Source organism: Astatotilapia calliptera, chromosome 3 (assembly GCF_964374335.1).
Source record: "Astatotilapia calliptera chromosome 3, fAstCal68.1, whole genome shotgun sequence".
NCBI classification, from domain to species: domain Eukaryota; kingdom Metazoa; phylum Chordata; class Actinopteri; order Cichliformes; family Cichlidae; genus Astatotilapia; species Astatotilapia calliptera.
In genome coordinates this window covers 68,995,711-69,016,655 of record NC_137424.1, presented here as the reverse complement: position 1 = coordinate 69,016,655, position 20,945 = coordinate 68,995,711, and the positions used below count along the sequence as shown (strand labels likewise).

Below are 20,945 nucleotides of genomic sequence, written 5' to 3'. Positions count from 1 at the left end.
CAAAGCGATGCCATTCTGGGCATAATTGAACATTACATAACTGTATTAAAAATAAAATAACATAAAATAAAATTAAAAATCTTACTTGAGACCTTAGAGACTTTTGACTTTACTACTGAAGAGAACCGGCTAGCAAGCTAGTATTTGAACATAATGCAGTGTATGTTTTTGAATAACATACATTTTCATAACTACAGATCAAATGGTTTTGTTTTTTTTAAAACACATTTTAAACAAAAAAGAGTTTAGAAAAAGGTGTTATTAAGACATGTTAGACACTGACATCCTACTTGTCTAAACAACCGTATGCACTTTTCACTGTTTGGTGAACTTTGGAAGAAGTTCATCAGTCTCTAAACCCACTCAAAGTTGGCCTCTTCATGGTATGTGGACTATCCCAAAACTATTTTGCTAGTATACTGAGATAAATATAATACAATGTGAAACACCCTGTTTAAATTAGTAGCTGTGATGCATCTCCTTATTGGGCAATGCAGCACTCTGCTTTGTCTGACTTGATCGCCTCTAAATGTGATCATTACAAGAAAATACAGCAGCAAAGGTGGAGCCTGATGAGGGGAGAATTGCCTGAGGATGGAGCAGCAGCAGTTTAAAGTGAGATGTGCATACAACAGTATGAGACACATCTATATACTAATATGTATTTGTGCATTTTCATTTATAATAAAGAGCCCGGCACCTCTAAATGAGGCCAGATGCTCAAGTCTATTACTAACATTTTTCACTTTATAGGTGCTTCCAGTAGGTTATCCTACCAACCTCCTGTCTGTGTAAACAGGAAGTCCAATTCAATGGTCTGTGAAGCCCAACAAGATGACTGTGAGCCTACAAGAGACCTTGCTAACAGTATATTTGTTCCTTCCACAGTCAACTCTCAAGTAATTCACTGCACACACAATGCCAGGATTATATTTCACCCAAGTCTCAGTCATGTAATGTCTGCTCGTTCAGTTGGTGCCTGAAACAAAACCTCCACCTCTCCATGTGCTGGACTCCTAAGACCTTTAACTATGCACCCTGCCCACTGTCCTACATCACCTTGGAGTTTGTTCGGACTGCCATCCTATAACAGAACTGATTTGTAACACAGCATCTCCAACTTCTGAAAATCTTTCTTTGGGCTATGAGTTACATGAAACCTAACTTTAACACAAATCAATTCAATGACAAACTAGTAAAAATGTTTATATTTACAGTTATAATGCAGGTTCTCTGATGTAACACCCAGGATTATTAGAAGATTGAAACAGACACTGGTTCATTCAAGACAATTTCAAGCTTCACTCGGATATTTAATATGCAGGTAAAACAATACTAGCAACTTGGGATGTTTTTTTTTAATTTTTACTTTGAAAATTAAAAAAAATTATCAATAAAAAATTCATTTATTTACCATGTCAGCTGCTGCTCACTGGTTGTGCAGTGCAGAAATAAAGAGATTAAACTCTTCAGTTTCAAACACACACATATCCTGTACTGAAACTTTTCTGTGCATCGTACAGCCAGTGAATGATGCCCCTGCTGTTTTTAGTCTGCACCTGTGTTTCAATGTTCATCGTTTTCTGCACTGAAGAGTGTCATGTGTTGGTTAGCCACACCCAAACTGTAACATATCAAGTTTTTCATTTGAGAGCTTTTTGAAACCCACAGAACCATGTGAGAAAAGCAAGGGAGATCCTGCAGAAATCAAGAAAACAAAAACAAAATAAAAGGTTCTCACAACATGAAGACTGTTATTAGCCAAACCAGAGCACAGTGCGGTGACAACGTTCAGCTGTTTCACATGAAACTGAATAACAGGGAGTCGATGCTGTGGATTTACATGCAGAACTTAAATAAAACAGTCAAGATTATTAATTATATTAAAAAACAATGTTCAGTCTGTTTCTTTAAATGTTTCATAGAGAGAATAAAATAATGTGTACCAAGAAAAAAAGACGTTAGACACATGCTGGCCTAATCAGGGCTGCTATTGCTCAGTTATGACTTTGCAAGTTCCATGGTAAGACAGTGTATACATGACTTTATAGTCATTGATAACTATGGCCTGTGGTGAGTGATGTTTTTGATGTGTTTTGATCCACTTAATCAATATAAATAAAGCGCGGTTTGTGTCTGTGTTTTGCTTTTTTATTTTGTGGGACAAGCAAACATGTTGGTGCTTGTATCTACTTTTGATCTGCTTCACTGTGAGCTGATGGTGACCGTTAAAAAAACAAAAAAAAACTGAGTCAAATATGATTAGACCATAGGAAAAGTCTGAGTTTAAACACATGAATATATTTTATTGATTATTAAATTGTCTGTTGCTGTCCAACATCAACCTTTGAGATTTGAAGTAAGCTTTAACTGAAGTTCATCATCGTTCCACAGAGTGGCGCTGCAACACAGAGATAACTATAAAATGCAGGTTGAGGAAATAATAAACACGTATTTAATATGTTTGCTGTACATGTACTTTTCTTTTTAGTCTTTTTAGTCTTTTTGTTGGTCACAGACTGAATTTTGCTGACAAATGTCTGTCAAATCTTGTACATTCTTATACTTTAACCAAACACACATATAAAAAACAATTTTAAACGTTTTAAAAGTGATAAAAAATAATAAACAAAAAAACACAGAGCATCCAGAAAGTATTCAAAGCACTTCGCTTGTTCCACATATTGTCATGTTACAGCCTTATTACAAAATGGATTCATTTAATTGTTCACAGGTGAGTATGTAAAGCCTTTGCTGTGGCACTAAAAACTGAGCTCACATGCATCCTGTTTTGGTGCATCTATTGATCATCTCTCAGATCTTTCCCAACTTGATAAGAGTCCACCTGTGGAAAATTCATTTGATTGGTGATGGTTTTTTATAACTTAGGATTTGATAAGATCATATAGTTGACGGTGCATGCCAGAGCACAAACCATGCCATGAAGTCCAAGGAATTACAGTATTAATTATGTCGACTGCTGAGACAGAACTGTATCTAGGAAAAAAATCTGGGGAAGAGTAAAGAAATTTCTGCAGCACTGAAAGACCCAGAGAGTACAGCAGTTGCCATCATCTGTGAATAGAAGAAGTCTGGAAGGATTCTTCCTAGAGCTGGCTGCCAAACCAATGTGAGCAATGGTTAGAAGATGAGCTGAGTGTAGGTGACCAAGAATCCAATGGTCACTCTGACAGAGCTCCAGCCTTGCTCTATGGAGAGAAAGGACAACTATTTCTGAAGCTCTCCACCAGCAAGGCCTGTATGGTAGAGTGGTCAGATGGAAGCCACACCTCAGGAAAAGACACATGATAGCCTGTCTACAGTTTGTCAAAAGGGAACTGAATGACTTGCAAAAGATATCAAGGGAGTGGTTTTGGGACCAATCTGTGAATGTCCTTTTTAAAAAAAAAAAATCTATATATATATATATCATTAATCATTTATTTATCCAGGTAAAATCTCACTGAGATTCAGTGGCTGTGCACTAATGCTCTCAATTAACCTGGTGGAACTTAAGAGGTCCGGCAAGGAATGATAGGAGAAAGGGCCTAAAAACATAGCTGTACCAAGTTTAAAGCATCATACTCAAAAATACTAGAGGCTGTAAGTGCTGCCATTTAACTGCAGGTAACAAACTGCACTCCAGGTAAAATTTAATACATCTGTCATAGATTATCACCAAACACATTTCCTTATTCATCATCCCTTATTATTACAGTACATCGCATTGCAAATATAAAACATAAGTAGTAACATCACTGACAGTTTTGTTGGGAGTGATTATGTCAAAATGTTCCTGTAGAGATGGAAATCTACCTTTTATGCCAGACTGCATGGATGTAGAAGCAGTTCATTAAATTTCCAATCTCTGTCACTATCAAATACACAAAACACCAACGATACACCACGAGCAGTGAGAGGATTCGCTCTGGTTTATATCTGGTAATAAATATCTTCTCAAAAAAGCAAAGTAGTATTGCAACATGGCATTTGGGTCTTCTAACTAAAATAGGAAATTAGGAACATAACTAGTGCCATCATAGCCAGACCTGGCCCACATCTGGTTGACATATACTTTGCCATGACACCAGACAGTCAGAAGTGCCAGCTTGATGCCGGATTTGGGCCAGACCTGTTTTCTATGAAGCTGGACAACATAAACCAAACCGCAATCGGGCCAGATGTGACATGCCATCACATAAACGGTTTATCTACACCAGGCCTTGCCCATATCTGGATGACATATCACTTATGCCAGAAGTCAGCCAGCAGTGCTGGCTTGACACCAGATCCAGGCCAGACCTGTCTGCTATGTGGGTTAATATCCAAACATGCATATGGTAGTGTCTGGGTTACATTAAAGGTTTGTGGGCAGGTCGGCCAATGAGGATGCAGCCTTTTGTTAGCCCTGAACCAAATATTTGAAACATGTTGCTAGCATCAAAAATCAAAAAATAACTTTTCAACAATCAGAGAAATTTCCGGTTTGAACATTTGATCTGCTGACTTTGAACTGTTTTCATTAAACATCAGATTGAAGTGATTTCATTCATTTCATTCTGTTTGTTGTTGTTGTTTTTTCTTTGTTTTTTTACAGTGGGAACACATTGAGGCCACCTACAGGGCAGGTGGCTCTAAGTGCTAAAAGTTGTTCTCAAACAGAAGATAAATCCACTGATTCTTTGTAAAGTTCATCTGATGCTCACATGAATCCTATGAAGGAAACTTTACTTCACTGAATGTTTCTTCAACGCTCATTTCAACATGTTGAAGTCATGAATGATCCACTCTCAGTCTGCACTGAGAGTGGATCACGTGACATCTAAGGTGTGTCATGTGACATGTTCATTATTGTCACACATGTCTAGATATTCCCTGATATCATAACTGCTCAAACACTTATCTTGTTTTATCTGTTGTGGCCAGTGCTATCCTCTATGCTGTTGCATGCTGGGGCAGCAGATTGAGGCCAGTAATGTTGTGGGGATGGAGCTGGACTCCCTTAGGGTGGTGTCTGAGAGGCAGATGTTGTCCAAGATAAAGACAATGTTGGATAATACCTCCCACCCACTCCAGCACCACTGAACGACACAGGAAATCATTCTTGCCCATGGCCATCTCCCTCTAAAACTCCTCCATCTAACACACTTTAAACACTGCAATAGTTACATGCTGTTTGCACACGCTCTTTTCTACTCAACAGTCAGAGTGTTTCTCCAACAGGAGGACTTTCTTTACACTCAACTCATCACAGACACACTGACGAACCAGGAGATCTGAACCAAAACCCAGGATAGAGAGTTTGAGTGAATGTGGTGTTGAAGGTGTGGAGGTGGATCAGAGTGTCAGAGGAGACTCTGTAGAAGGACAGAGTGCCAGCAGGACAGTCCACATACACCGCTACTCTGTTAGAGACAGAGTAGGAGGAGGAGGTGATGGGTTTTTCTGTCTTATTTTGCCTGACAGAACGAGGACGATCATCAGAGCAGATGAGACTCCAGGACTGATCATTCCATCCAAACAAACAGTCAGTACTGTCTCCTTTCCTTCTGATTTTTCTGGAACTCACTGATATCTCAACGTCTCCTGTCCACTCGACCTCCCAGTAAGAGCGACCAGTCAGACCATCTCTACACAGCAGCTGTTCATAAACATCAAATCTGTCTGGATGATCAGGATATGACTGAACCTCCTCAGCATGTGTCACCTTCCTGTTGTTGTCAGACAGTTTGAGGTTTGTGTGTACTGTGTTTGTGTCGATTGTGAGTTGACAGAAATCTGATGGAGAGAACAAACACAATCCAGCTGCAGTTATTGATCCATCATCTGTTCATTGATTGACACTTTGATGACTCCTGACACCAGAGATGTGAATGAGTGATGTGACAATTTGAAGATGGTTGAATGTGTGCTGCTTTGTTTTCATGAATCACATTAAAAACACACTTACACTTCCTCAGACCAGGTCTCAACCATCGGACTCCAGCAGGCTCCACCCTGAAAGGAGGAGGAGGGTCAGACCAGCACAGTCTCTTTCAGCATGAACACATGGACATTACATGGCTGTCATACACACACTGTTAGACACTGATAAAGGAGCAGTTCAACACTGTGGTCTTTTCCTGTTTCATATGTTAGGCTATGCCCTCTCTAATTTTGGTAATTCCACGTCAGTGGAAACTAGGGCAGGGCCATATCATACCATTCACGGTAATACCGGTATAACATTGGGCAACAATAAGAAAATGAAATATCGCAACAGAATATGGGTAAAACGCGCATGCCTTTGTTTTCATACGCACATTTCGGAAAAAGCATGGCGGCGACAGAGAATTAGGAGAGCGAAAGCGGATCATTGAATGAAACAGATGAACCAGAATTGGTTTGTAAAAATGCTGCAACTTCAGTGGTGTGGAACTGGTTTGGCTTTCGTCCGTCAGATACACAACAAAGCACTATTTTTGGTGGAGCATGCTAGTGTAACCCGTTCAAGTGTTACACCTGTTGTTGCTGCGTTGTGTTCTGGCGTGAAAGTAAGAGGCAGGAGACAGTACTGGGTCTTTGGCTCTTTACTGCACATCTGCAACACAGAAATATGTGTCTGATCTGTGTGTGTCACGCGCCTGCCAGTACACCTCTCCCCCGGCCATGCTGAAAGGAGCTGTGACCGGGGCACAAATGCACGCGCCTACGTCACCACGCAGCGCGCACACACACGAACGCACACAGACTCAGATCACACAGGTAGGAGACCGAGATGCAAAAATGACATATTTAATCCAAAAAAAATGTGTTTTGGGTGAAATTCACAAGTATTTAACACATATGTTACACTAGCGGGCCGTTGTTATTACCGTGTTTTTAGGAAAATATGGCACACTTAAAATCAATCCCTTGATTTTTCTGAAAATCGACAGAGCCCCTTATAATCCCGTGTGCCTTATGTATGAATTCTGGTTGTGTTTACTGACCTCGAAACGATTTTATGTCATACATGGCGCTCGAAAATCTGTCAAATATTTTAGTGCGACTTTGCTAAGCTACGAACTCGCACCGCTTGATGGATTGTCAGAGCATTACAGCTATCGTAGGCAGGAGCCTCGCGGAGTGATACGTACTGTGCTTCAACATAATATTACTGTATTGTGTGTGTGTAACCTCTTTTTAAGTTTTGTGGATATTATACATGGTTATGCTGAGGATATGTCGGCCAATTTCCACTGGAAATGCCTTGTAGTTAAACTGTCAGCAAGGAATTTTCATTTGCACTGTTATTTTTTTATATAACTTTAATGCACATAAAAAACAGCTGCTTGTTTAAGTGAAAATACATTGATGGGGTTTTGTTGCACTAATAAAGTTGTGGAGTTGTAAAGTATTTTGTCTAGCATCAATTATATCGTCAGTTATATCGTTATTGCAAATTTTCAAATGTATATCGTGATAAATATTTTTGGTCATATCGCCCTGCTCTAGTGGAAACCCAAACAACGTCCATGTCACCTCTACTTGCAGCCCACATAATGATGTGATGAAATATTTTTTTTAATTATTATTCAAAAATTATAATTAACACTACATAGCATAGCATAGAATGTATGAAGCATGTAAAAATAATAATAACCACTGCAGCCAAAAAGAGTGCCTGACGAGCCCAGTCGTAAGTAAGCTATTAAGACTCGACTGTACACTGTGTTCGTGTTTTCCTCCGAAACAACAAGTTCCACTGGAGCAGCCTTTCAACGCCTCTCTCTAGACAACACAGTAAAGCTAGTTTTATTATTTATTATTTATATTACCCAGAGGTCCCTGTACTATGGTTCGGAGCCGGGGACATGTTTTATATACGCGCAATCTCTAATAATCGGCTGTAGTTAAACCTTTACTTAAAAAGCCATCCCTAGTCTCAGCTGTCTTAGCTAATTATAGGCCAATCTCCAACTTTCCTTTCATATCAAAAATCCTTGAAAGAGTAGTTGTCAAACAGCTAACAGATCATCTGCAGAGGAATGGTTTATTTGAAGAGTTTCAGTCAGGTTTCAGAGCTCATCACAGCACAGAAACAGCTTTAGTGAAGGTTACAAATGATTTTCTTATGGCCTCTGACAGTGGACTCATCTCTGTGCTTGTCCTGCTAAACCTCAGTGCAGCATTCGATACTGTTGACCATAATATCCTATTAGAGCGATTAGAACATGCTGTACGCATTACAGGTACTGTAATGTATCAGATCTATCTAATAGACTCCAATTTGTACATGTAAATGGAGAGTCCTCTTCACACACTGAGGTTATTTATGGAGTTCCACAGGGTTCAGTGCTAGGACCAATTCTGTTTACATTATACATGCTTCCCTTAGGCAGCATCATTAGAAGACATTGCATAAATTTTCACTGCTATGCAGATGACACCCAGCTTTATCTATCTATGAAGCCAGATAACACACACCAATTGACTATGTGCACGTTAGCATATGCTACTTCCGGTGCGGAAACTCCTGTGGGGAGCTTTGTTTCCGGTGTCCTATTCGCGACTGGTTTACGGTCCAAAACAAGTTAAGCAAGTGAATGAATCAAGCGGCGATTTACATTTCTATAGATGTTTTGGGCATTTACCCAATATATCTGTAAATGATGTTCATCGACTTGTGATATTTTTCCCTGCGCCTCAGAGCAAAAGAGAAAATGGATTCAAATGTTATATTTCTCAGCTGTCCCTCGTTTATCGCGGGTGTTATGTTCTAACAATAACCAGCGATAGGTGAAATCAAGTAGCCAATTTTATTTTTTGACGGTGCAAAACATTTCGTGGACATCGTGGATATACAGTACTGCACTTCAGAGTCACACTACTAGCGATCGATGCAGCGATTCTGTACTGTACAGGAGAGACGTCACGGAGGAGATTGTCTGCAGCGATCAGGACGCAGGACACAATGTGACGTAAAAAAAAGCATGCAAACTTGCACTAAAAAATCTGTGAAACAGCGAGGTGAAAGGTGAACCGCGTTATAGCGAAGGACCGCTGTAATTTTTAAGGTAAGTCACAACATACCCTTCATACATACTAATGTATAGAAACCATTACCAGCAATCATTCATTTTTTGTGTGGCTTTTTTCACGGTTTGTTAACATGCTGTGTAGGTGTGTACTTGACTAGCTGATCTCGACATAACGGGGGAAACATCTGGTTTGACTATTCTTCACCTGTAGTTTGAATGCTGAACATTTGCCTGTTTAAATCATAAGACCAGTCACTATACAGAGATGTGCTTCTGAATGTGGATGATGTGTCTTCTGCTGCAGTAATGCAGTTCTGCTTGTGTTGAGTGATGTAAACAACTGATCGATCAAAACTCTTTAAACTCAAAATTGATCATTAGATTTTTTTTTATGACACAACAGTAGTGAGTGTTCCCACCTTCTCCTCTTTGTAACTTAACGTGATCTTTCCGTTTTCAAGTTTTGGAAAAAAACTCACTGAAAATCCTTCAGCTAATCCAAAATGCTGCAGCAAGAGTCCTGACAGGGACTAGAAAGAGAGAGCATATTTCTCCTGTTTTGGCTTCCCGTCATTGGCTTCCTGTTAAATCCAGAACTGAATTCAAAATCCTGCTCCTCACATACAAGGTCTTAAATAATCAGGCCCCATCTTATCTTAATGTCCTTGTAGTACCATATCACCCTATTAGAGCACTTCGCTCTCGCTCTGCAGGCCTACTTGTTGTTCCTAGAGTATTTAAAAGTAGAATGGGAGGGAGGGCCTTCATTTTTCAGGCCCCTCTTCTGTGGAACCAGCTTCCAGTTTGGATTTGGGAGACAGACACTATCTTTACTTTTAAGATTATGCTTAAAACTTTCCTTTTTGCTAAAGCATATAGTTAGGGCTGGACCAGGTGACCCTGAATTCTCCCTTAGTTATGCTGCAATAGATGTAGGCTGCCGGGGATTCCCATGATGCATTGAGTTTTTCCTTTCCAGTCACCTTTCTCACTCACTATGTATTAATAGACCTCTCTGCATTGAATCATATCTGTTATTAACCTCCGTCTCTCTTCCACAGCATGTCTTTATCCTGTTTTCCTTCTCTCACCCCAACCGGTCGCAGCAGATGGCCCCGCCCCTCCCTGAGCCTGGCTCTGCCAGAGGTTTCTTCCTGTTAAAAGGGAGTTTTTCTTTCCCACTGTCGCCAAAGTGCTGCTCATAGCACTTTGTCATATGATTGTTGGGGTTTTGTATTTTGTATTATTGTAGTGTCTACCTTACAATACAAAGCACCTTGAGGTGACTGTTGTTGTGATTTGGCGCTATATAAATAAAATTGAATTGAATTGTTCCCACCTTGTGTTTCCCGATTTTGTAGTTTTTCCTTTTGGCTATTTAAGGCTTCTTTTCATCACTTCCTCACCTGGAATTAATTTTTAAATCCTCAGCATTTAATTCAGAGCATTTTACAATCAGGCTCCTGTGTATGTAGTCCATCTCCACCATCACTCTTTATCTCACTCACTCTGTGTTTCATAAACCTGCATAAGGTCATCAAACAAGTTAATCATCTTAATTAAATTTACAATAACAATTATCATTATCCTGTTCTTTTTAGGTTCAACTAGAGTTAGCTTTATTAACACTTTACAAATGATTCATTTTTCAACTTTTGGTCAAGCTAGGTAAACAACTTCCCCTGCTTCCAGTCATTTTACGAAGCTAGGCAGACCTCATCAGAGAAATGCTTCTGTAGGGAGATTAATCTAATTTGAATCAGGTCGAACAGAAGACGATTTTTCTTAAAAATGACTGAACTAGTATAAACATGCAGATATCTCTGCAAATTGTGAATATGTGAAGAGCAAAAGACAGTTATTGTTGGTGAAAAATGTCTCCTTGTAAACTCCCCTACATTAATATCTTAATCATTCAGATAGATTAGTGTTTCTGTTCCTGAAAATTTTTCTTCAGTGTTATTATTCATGTCACATCCATATGAAAACAAACAAAGAGTGAAGGACACAGGAAATGTTTCCAGCTCTTCCACCTCTATCAGACATTCTCTCAATACCTCAGAGTGTCCAGTCTCCAGCGTGGAGCCTTCCGTCCAGCCGAAAAGAGCTTCATTTCGGAGTTTCCTGGATGATTGTAGCTCAGGTCCAGCTCTCTCAGATAGGAGGGGTTGGAGCTCAGAGCTGTGGCCAGAGAAGTACAGCCTTCCTCTGTGATCAGGCAGCCTGACAGACTGCAGACACACAAAACAATCTATCTTTGAACACTTCATAGGAGGGAAGGATGTGAAAGATGAAGACTAAAACTAAATGGTGGTGGCTGTAGCTCAGGTGGCAGAGCAGGTCAGCCACTAATCAGAAGGTCGGTGGTTTGATCCCAGGCTGCCTCCTGGCTGCATGCCAAGTATCCATGGGCAAGATACTAACCCCATGTTTGCCTACTGGTGGTGGTCAGAGGGCCCGGTGGTGCCAGTGTCCGGCAGCCTCGCCTCTGCCAGTGCGCCCCAGGGTGGCTGTGGCTACAACGTAGCTTGCCATCACCAGTGTGTGAATGTGTGTGTGAATGGGTGAATGACTGAATGTAGTGTAAAGCGCTTTGGGGTCCTTAGGGACTAGAAAAGTGCTATACAAATGCAGGCCATTAACCATTTTAAAGGATCCATAATGCTCATAGAATGTCTTGACACGTGGCAGCTTGCAACAAAAAAAAAGTCACATCTGCTGGAGCACACTGCTGTTTTTGTTTGGCTTGGTGAAGCTTTACAGACAGTTCAGAGTCTTATTAGACTCTAACAAAGGGAAACTAAAATATCTGACAATTCTATAAGCGTTAGTAATTCATTTGGTAATGCAATACTGAGTGGAAGTGATTTAATCCTGACCTGAGAGTTTCTAGTTTACAGTATGGACTTTTCACTCCAGCAGACAGAACATTCACTCCTGAGTCATGTAGGTTGTTATCACTCAGATCCAGCACTCTTAGACTGCAGGGCTGGGAGCTAAGAATTGAAGACAGACTTTCACAGCTTTTCTTTGTGAGGTTACAGCCAATCAGTCTAGAAATAGAGAGCAAAAGACCAAAAATGGGTTAAAGTGAATTGATAGAGTACTAAGGAGTTGGGAGTTTTATAATAATAATAATCTTTCATATCTAGCTGGAATTGTTATTCCTTTATTTCAAACACATCATAACTGTGGCAATTTAAAGTGATTAATAAATAAAGACAAATAATAAAATACAAATGATGAAACCGATCATTAGTAACTATGATTTTTAAAAAAAATAATAATAATAATTTCATTTGATAAAAAATAAACAGTCCTTGATTTGACCTCAAAGTTTCCAGTGCACAATGTGGACTCTGCAGTCCAACAGAAAGAAGCATCACTCCTGAATCCTGCAGGTTGTTGTTGTTTGCATCCAGCTCTCTCAAACTAGATGACTGGGAGCTGAGGACTGAGGACAGAGCTTCACAGCTTCTCTCTGAGAGGTTACAGGCACTCAGTCTAAAAAAGGAACACAAAAACAAAAACAATGAAATTAAAGTGTATTGATGGTGCAATGATGACTTATTAGATTTGATAATAGTTACTATTATTTCAGGACAGGCTTGAATTATTACTTCTTTATTTTAAACACAGAAATGTGTTAATTTAGTATTTAGAACTTGTGAAAAATACAAAACTACACCAACGGATTGCTGATGGTGACCATTATTTGCTGTGCTTTTTATAAAACAGGAAATTATATAATTTGATGAAAAATAAAAAAATTATTTGATCTGACCTCAGAGTTTGCAGCATACAACTTGGATTTAGCAATGCAGCTAACAGAAGCTTCACTCCTGAATCCTGGAGGTTGTTGTTATTCAGGTCCAGCACTCTCATGCTAGAGAACGGAGAGCTAAGAACCGAGGACAGATATTCACAGCTTTTCTCTGAGAGGGAACAGCCACCCAGTCTTGAAAAATAAAGAAAACAAAAAGACTGGATGCAAAATGTACCAATAGTTCAGTGAAAAAATTAGTACATTTAGCCATATTCATTGTCATTTCAGAGGCAGCAAGAATTGCGATCATCTAATTTTACACATTAGAAATTTGGCAATTTACTTGAAAGAGAAATAATACAAATTACTGAATTACAAAACCAAGTAGATTAATTTGACCTTTATTAGCTGAGTTTTAATTGTTTCATTATAATTTGATGAAAAATAACTATCCTTTTATCTGACCTCAGAGTTTCCAGTGTACAGTGTGGACTCTGTAGTCCAACAGACAGAAGCTTCACCCCCGAATCCTGCAGGTTGTTGTTGCTTGCATCCAGCTCTCTCAAACTAGACGACTGGGAGCTGAGGACTGAGGACAGAGCTTCACAGCTTTTCTCTGAGAGGAAACATTCACTAAACCTGGAAAACAAACAGTTAAAAAAAACAACTTCAAACAATTTTAATGTATAACCTAAATAACAAAAACAAAATCTATTATGCAGTACAATTCATAGTTAAGTCGGGAACAAATAGAAAAATTGCTCAGATGAAACCAATGTAACGCTCTCAAATTACAACCACAAACTTATTATGTTTTTTATCAAGATTTTCTGTTATAGACCAACACAAAGTTGCACATAATTGTGAAGCGGTACGAAAATGATACATGGTTTTCAAAATTTTAAGCAAATAAAAATCTGAAACCGTTAGCATACATTTGTATACATTTGTCTTGTTCTGGCCTCCTTAGACTGGCTTCCAACTGAATTTAGAATCTATTTTAAAATCCTATTACTGTTTTTTAAATCCTTAATTGGTCTGGAGTCTGTATATTTGTCCGATCTGCTGAAGCACTATGTCCCCCCTCGTTTACTCTGGTCAGCTGAGCAGCTGTTGCTCTCAGTTCCTAAATCATGGCTGAATCTTAGAAGAGACCAAACAGTCTCGATTATGGCCTCAAAGCTTTGGAATGATATTTGTCTTCCTACTAGGCAATCTACATCAGTAGTAGTTTTTTAAGCTGGTTAACCTCCTAAGACCCAAACTCTTTGATGCCATGCATTTTTAATTTCTATTTGCTATTTGGGCTGATTGGGACCTGATGAATGTAAAAACAAAGAATTATCTTTTTACCTGATTTTGCTCTACAAGGGCATATATATCATATCATATATCATATATCCACATATGAGAACATTCATTTAAAATTTCGATAGAACAGTGGCTTGTGTGTGTTTGTCTGTGAATGACTTGGCCCTCAAACAATGATCAGGTGACTCTTTCGTTTCAGTTTATTTAACTTCCACACAATATTTCCAGCTGACGTTTTCCATGACTGATCAGTTTTCCACTGAACCCACTCTCCATATTCCACAGCCCAATTGCCGGCATCACTAAAAGCAGAAATTTCATTAGCCTGATTACCCCCACCTGGACCTAAGCTTCCTTGGTACCAGTGTTGGGACTAACACGCTATTAAGTAACGCGTTACAGTAACTACGTTATTATTGAGGTAACGAGCACAGTTACTCATTACTGGGATTTAGATAGGCTCGTTATTCGTTACTTCGTGTGGTGGCTATCGTGGAGCTTCCACAGATTCAATAACATTAGCAAGTGGTGGAGGCCAGCAGGTGAATGAAGGAAAAGGGAGGTAAGAGGAGAGACCCGAAGCGGCTGCCCGTCCGAGTGTCAGGTGAACTGACACTTATAAGAAGTTATAACCTGCAGTCCATCTGGGTCAGATATGAACCAAGTTTAGTTGGAGTTTATTTTCGTTATGCTGACTTTTTCGTACTGCGTGCTAGCTAGCATGACGGAGTTTCTATACAGCTGGGTGGTGCTATGTTACTGATGTTGAACTTTATTTTGTTCATAAGGTTAATTATTAGAGTTGCCAACTGTCCCATAAAAAACGGAATCGTCTCGTATTCAGAGAAAATATTACGCATTTCGTATTGAGGTGAAAAGGAACAGTTTGTCCCGTAATTCAGCTACAATGACAAAGACACAAAGCTGGAGTTATTCTGTGTTTACGCTGCACAGCTGCCTCTTCTTCTCTCATCCTCTCAGCCTCCGTCTCCTGTTTCTACTTCAATCATGAAACTGATCAATGATCAGCTGATCGGCTTTTCTCTCTTGTTTGTTTAATCGCCCACTTTGTGCCAGAAAGAGGAAACCAGCGGATGTCGCGCTAAACAACAGCAGCACTTTTAAGCTTGATCAGCTGTTGTTAGAATTTATTTAATATTAATTTCTAGTATCAGCTGATGTTTGCTGGAGCCACAGCTGTAAAGCTGCTGGTCATGATATCGGTTTGGTTATCTGGTGAGAGGGAAACATGAAGATGAAACCAGGAGATGTCCTTACTGAATCATCAGAGCTGTGATGGAGAAACAGGTTTGCCTTTTAGTTGGTGGTGGCCAGAGGGCCCGGTGGCGCCAGTGTCCGGCAGCCTCGCCTCTGTCAGTGCGCCCCAGGGCAGCTGTGGCTATAATGTAGCTTGCCATCGCCAGTGTGTGAATGTGTGTGTGAATGGGTGAATTACTGAATGTAGTGTGAAGTGCTTTGGGGTCCTTAGGGACTAGAAAAGCGCTATACAAATGCAGGCCGTTTACCATTTAACATGAATGAGTTGAAGGGAAGTTATGAACTGTTTCTGAGAGACAAATAACACCAGGATCCTTTTCTAAGTAGCTGACAACTGGTAACTGTGCAGGGGCGGGTCTAGCAAAGTTTTGCCAAGGCGCAGGTAGGGCATTAACAGGGAAAGGGGGACACAAGAAAATACTTTTCTTCATTATTCTCATTTAAAATGTCTAGCTTTTAAAATAATAATTATCTGAGTCTTGCAACAAACAATTGATAGATTGATACATATATACCATCAGAACAGTGTACATCACTGTCACAACAGTGTTTATTTTCATTCAAAGGCTTTATGATTTTTCCTATAATGGTGGGCTGGTCTCTAGTCAAAATGCCCGCGACGATTTTTTTGTCCCAGTCCAGCCCTGTATGCAGCTCATCTGCAGTCGTCTGTTACCTACATCTTCCTATTCAGAAGGCAGAATTTCCGAGTTCTGAGTACAATCGAAAGCATCACGACTGCAGTTTTTGTGTTGGATGTAAAAAGCAGGCTAGGATAGAATCAGGCGTGGGATTTCTCTCGTGGAAATATGCACATTATTTTTTCCTTTCTATTGGTAGGTGGCACAGTGCACTTGTGGCAAGTAAGCAAGTTAGAAGACTGGCACTCTTGCTGGATATCCAGTTACGGAAGCAACACATTAACAAGAGAATTCTGAGTAAAATCAAAGTTACTTTCCCTAGTAACTAGTTACTCTGAAAGTAACGAGTAACTTGAAGGAACTGAGTTACTTCTATATTTGACATTGAGCGTATGGGGGGATACATCAGAGAGAGGCCTGCTCAAAATGAGACCCTTGAGCGACAGTTGGACGACATCACGGAACGGATCACTGCAGCTGTGAGGTCTCAGAATCAAAAGAATGACAACACCATGGAACAGAAGTTTGATACCATCATGGGGAGGCTCGCGACTCTCCAACGGGAGATCGAGAGGCTAGTGTCGGAGTGTTAGGGCAGCCTGAAAATTCTCCTGGGCTGCTCGCATGGAAATTTACAAATCAACATTGAGATTGCGGACCCCCATAACGGCGCCAGCTGCAGGCCCAAGGCTGGAGCCGAACAATCACTCCCTGATAACGACTGTGTTACAGCTATTCTTCCCGTCCCATGCAAGGACACCTGGATTGGCTGGAGGACTGTTTACTTAGCCTGATAGGCCGACGGACACTGTCTCAGCTAAACTATGGACACGCACACACACTCACTTAAACTGATAAGCACTCACTCATCCCCCCTCCCTTTCCAACGCCTTCGTAGCAGTCAACTGGACCAGCGCAGATATGCTGCAGGACCGGATGCGCTGTCTACACCGGCTCTCTCTTACCCTTTACCCGCCCCTGTTTCTTGTCTTGTGTTTCTATGGTGTATTGATAGTCATGTGCTTTTGTGCTGAGGTGTTTTTTCTGTTATCAAACTGTTCTCCCACTAGGAGCTCAGTCTGAGTGGAGTTTTGTTTTTTTCCTATCAGCCTACCTTTCTGACAAGTCTCAACAATGTGATGTTTGTGTAAAGTTGGTCAGAAGGTTCCTTTGTAAGTGCACATGTGCCATTAGCGTGCTGCCTGCTGTAACCCTAATTTCCCTCGGGATGAATAAAGTATTCTGATTCTGATATAAGTAACTAGTAATGTAACTAAGTTACTAATTTAAAGTAACTTACCCAACACTGCTTGGTACTGGCCCTTGAGCCCGCTGCACCACCTCATGCTGAAATCTGTTCCTTCTGCTCCCTGTGACTCTTCACCTGTTCCTGTTTGAAATTACAGTATTTTGCTGCAATAGGACATGGTCTCCAGCCACCAGTTTGGATATCTATGACAGTCTCTTTTATTTGTTTTTCATTTTCTCCATTAGAGACTTGACGGAATTCTTCATCAATCACCCTTCTTCATAACTATCTGTGAAGCATCAGTTGATGTAATCTTTGAGTGTTTAATTCTGAGCTAAAATTCTGTTTTGTTTCCCGCGAACTCTCTGGTATCTGATGTAACCTATAGCATTTTCTTTTCTATCACTTAACTTTCCATCACTTCTGTCACTTACCTCCCTTTCTCTTTGGATGTGTTCTTAAACAATTAATGGCTAAATAAAATAAAAAAAACTCTCCAAAGAAGATTAATTCAAAATTCCTCCACAGTAATGTGAAAGCACCATTGCCAGTTTTCAAGAGTGCATGTTGTATTACTTTTTGCATACAGGCCCAACAAAGTTTTGATATATTTTATTAGGAAATAGAAGCCATCATAATTTAAAAAATGAATTTTGGATTTACTTGAGTAATTTTTGTCTAATATTGCAATGCGTTTAATGACGCAAAACATTTAAGTGTGAAAAATATACAAAAAAACAAACCAAAAATTTGTCTGCAACTGTTGACAATCATTCACTTAATTTTTTAAGGTTAAGGTTGCACATGATTTTTTTTTTCTTTTCAAGTTGAATTTAAGGGATGAAGGGAAAAAAAGCAAACCACATGACTCACAGAGCTTTGTTGGAGGCTTTGACCACTGGCAGCAGCCTCAGAAGAGCCTCCTCTGAAGCAGAGTATTTCTTCAGGTCAAACACATCCAGATCTTTTTCTGATGACAGTAAGATGAAGACCAGAGCTGACCACTGAGCAGGAGACAGTTCATCTGTGGAGAGACTTCCTGAACTAAGGGACTGTTGGATCTCCTCCACTAGAGAATGATCATTAAGTTCATTCAGACAGTGGAACAGATTGATGCTTTGCTCTGCAGACAGATTCTCACTGAGCTTCTTCTTGATGTACTGGTGTGTTTTCTGATTGGTCCGTGAGTTATTTCCTGTCTTTGGCAACAGGCCCCGTAGGAGAGTCTGATTGGTCTTAAGACAAAGACCCAGGAGGAAGCGGAGGAACAAGTCCAGCTGTCCATATGGGCTCTGTAAGGCCTTGTCCACAGCACTCCGGTAGAAAGATTTAAAATTTCTTTTTTTCCCAAGTAAATTAGACTTCTTGGAGGTTGTTTGTTGTTCTTCCAGCAGATTGATGCCAGAGTTGATGAAGGTCAGCTGGACATGAAGAGCAGCCAGAAACTCCTGAACACTGAGATGGATGAAGCAGTACACCTTCTCCTGGTACAGTCCTTTCTCCTCTTTAAAGATCTGTGTGAACATTCCTGAGTATAATGAGGTTGCTCTGATATCGATGCCATACTCTGTCAGGTCAGATTCATAGAAGATCAGGTTTCCTTTATGCAGCTGATCAAAAGCCAGTTTTCCCAGAGACTCAATCATCTTCCTGCTCTCTGGACTCCAGTGTGAATCTCTCTCAGCCCCTCCATCATACTTGACCTTCTTCACTTTGGCCTGAACCACCAGGAAGTGGATGTACATATCAGTCAGGGTCTTGGGCAGCTGTCCTCCCTCTCTGGTTTTCAGCACATCCTCCAGAACTGTAGCAGTGATCCAGCAGAAGACTGGGATGTGACACATGATGTGGAGGCTTCGTGATGTCTTGATGTGGGAGATGATCCTGCTGGCCTGCCCCTCATCTCTGAATCTCTTCCTGAAGTACTCCTCCTTCTGTGGGTCAGTGAACCCTCTGACCTCAGTCACAATGTCAACACACTGTGGAGGGATCTGATTGACTGCTGCAGGTCGTGTGGTTATCCAGAGGTGAGCAGATGGAAGCAGTTTCCCCCTGATGAGATTTATCAGCAGCACATCCACTGAGCTGGACTTTCTAGGGTCAGTCAAGATTGTAGTTTTGTGGAAGTCCAGAGGAAGTCGACACTCATCCAGACCATCAAAGATGAACACAACCTGGAAGTCTTCAAATCTGCAGATTCCTGCTTCTTTGGTTTCAGTAAAGAAGTGATGAACAAGTTCCACCAAGCTGAACGTTTCCTCTTTCAGCGCATTCAGCTCTCTGAAAGTTAATGGAAATATAAACCGGATGTCCTTGTTGGCTTTGTCTTCAGCCCAATCGAGGGTGTATTTCTGTGTTAAGACTGTTTTCCCAATGCCAGCCACTCCCTTTGTCAGCACTGTTCTGATTGGTTCATCTTTTTCAAGTGAGGCTTTAAAGAAGTCTTCCTGTCTGATTGTTCTTTCTGGTCTGTCTGGTTTCCTGGATGCTTTTTCAATCTGTCTGACCTCATGTTCACCATTGACCTCTGCAGTCCCTCCCTCTGTGATGTAGAGCTCTGCGTAGATCTGATTCAGAAGGGTTGGGTTTCCTGCTTTAGCGATCCCCTCAAACACACACTGGAACTTCTTCTTCAGCTCAGATTTAAGTTTACGATGACAAACTTCAGCAAGGCTTTCTGAATAAAGAAAGAATATCAGTTCATCTTTTACATAGTCCATATCAGAACTTTTTCTTTTTAAATAAATGTTGGTTCATCTCTTGAAATTTTAGTTAATGTTAATGTTATAACCAGCAGCTTAAATCTTTAGAGAAATCATTTTACTTTTCTGAAGACGGTCAGCCAGGTCCTCCTGCTTCATTCTCCTCAGGAAGTCCACTGTGATCTTCACAAATGCCTCTCTGCTGCTCCTCCTCTGCTCATCATCCTCCCTCTTACTCTCCAAGCATTCTGGGTAATCTGGACTCAGAACCTTCTGGATCTTCTGCAGCTCGTTCCTCACAAAAGTGATGATGTTGTCCTCCAACAGCTGGAACAGAATACTTTATGAATGACCTAATCAGACTGAAATCATGGAGCCACACATCAAATCTGTGTTGGACACACTGGCAATCCACTGGTCTACAAAGAACAGCATGGAGATGACTGTGAACAGAGTAGATGTAAAGGTAGTTGTTGTACATGTACAGACCATAAATATGGAGTCCAGGTGTGCTTGATGCTGCTGGGCAGGCTGACCACTGGGAACCTCTGAGCTCTCCTGGTCCACTCTGTGGAGGAGCCATGAAGATTTAATCCACAAAAAAAGCCTTCACCATAAAATCAAACAAACAAACAAACAAAAAACACACACATCTTGACATGAATTAGATCATCTGTTGGTTGTTGGAATTTGTAGGTGAAAGATGTGGACCTTATTTGCATTTGTACTTGTATGAGTTTTCCTTTCAGATAGTAAAATGATGAACAAAAAAATCAAATATACAAATCATATTCAAGTGTCCTACCATTCATGTCATGATTAATGACAGTATGTTCTGTTTAGTAATGAAAAAACTCCAAAATCTTTATTCCTTAAATCTCTTCAAGTTTGTTTTGGATAACACTTAATTTTAAATCCGTGTGTTTGGTTGTGATCACATTTTAAGCCGTGTCATCTTACATGTTGGAGAACTCCCAACCAACCTAGAATAGTCTG

General features: G+C 40.3%; 1 protein-coding gene across 2 annotated transcripts in view; it reads right to left on the bottom strand.

The window, feature by feature from the left end:
• Positions 1 to 2,281: 2,281 nt before the first annotated feature.
• LOC145425670 (uncharacterized) overlaps positions 2,282 to 20,945 on the bottom strand; it is a 39,565-nt gene continuing 20,901 nt past the window's right edge. For both annotated transcript variants that reach the window (XM_080298903.1, XM_080298904.1), the window contains 10 exons: positions 20,439 to 20,517; positions 20,072 to 20,276; positions 18,121 to 19,924; positions 13,234 to 13,407; positions 12,787 to 12,960; positions 12,333 to 12,506; positions 11,882 to 12,055; positions 11,060 to 11,233; positions 5,951 to 5,997; positions 2,282 to 5,778 (listed from right to left, as the gene is read on the bottom strand). In XM_080298903.1, the coding sequence (XP_080155029.1) occupies positions 5,249 to 5,778; positions 5,951 to 5,997; positions 11,060 to 11,233; positions 11,882 to 12,055; positions 12,333 to 12,506; positions 12,787 to 12,960; positions 13,234 to 13,407; positions 18,121 to 19,924; positions 20,072 to 20,276; positions 20,439 to 20,517 (3,535 nt within the window). In that variant the 3' untranslated portion in view covers positions 2,282 to 5,248. The remainder of the gene's footprint in view (positions 5,779 to 5,950; positions 5,998 to 11,059; positions 11,234 to 11,881; positions 12,056 to 12,332; positions 12,507 to 12,786; positions 12,961 to 13,233; positions 13,408 to 18,120; positions 19,925 to 20,071; positions 20,277 to 20,438; positions 20,518 to 20,945) is intronic.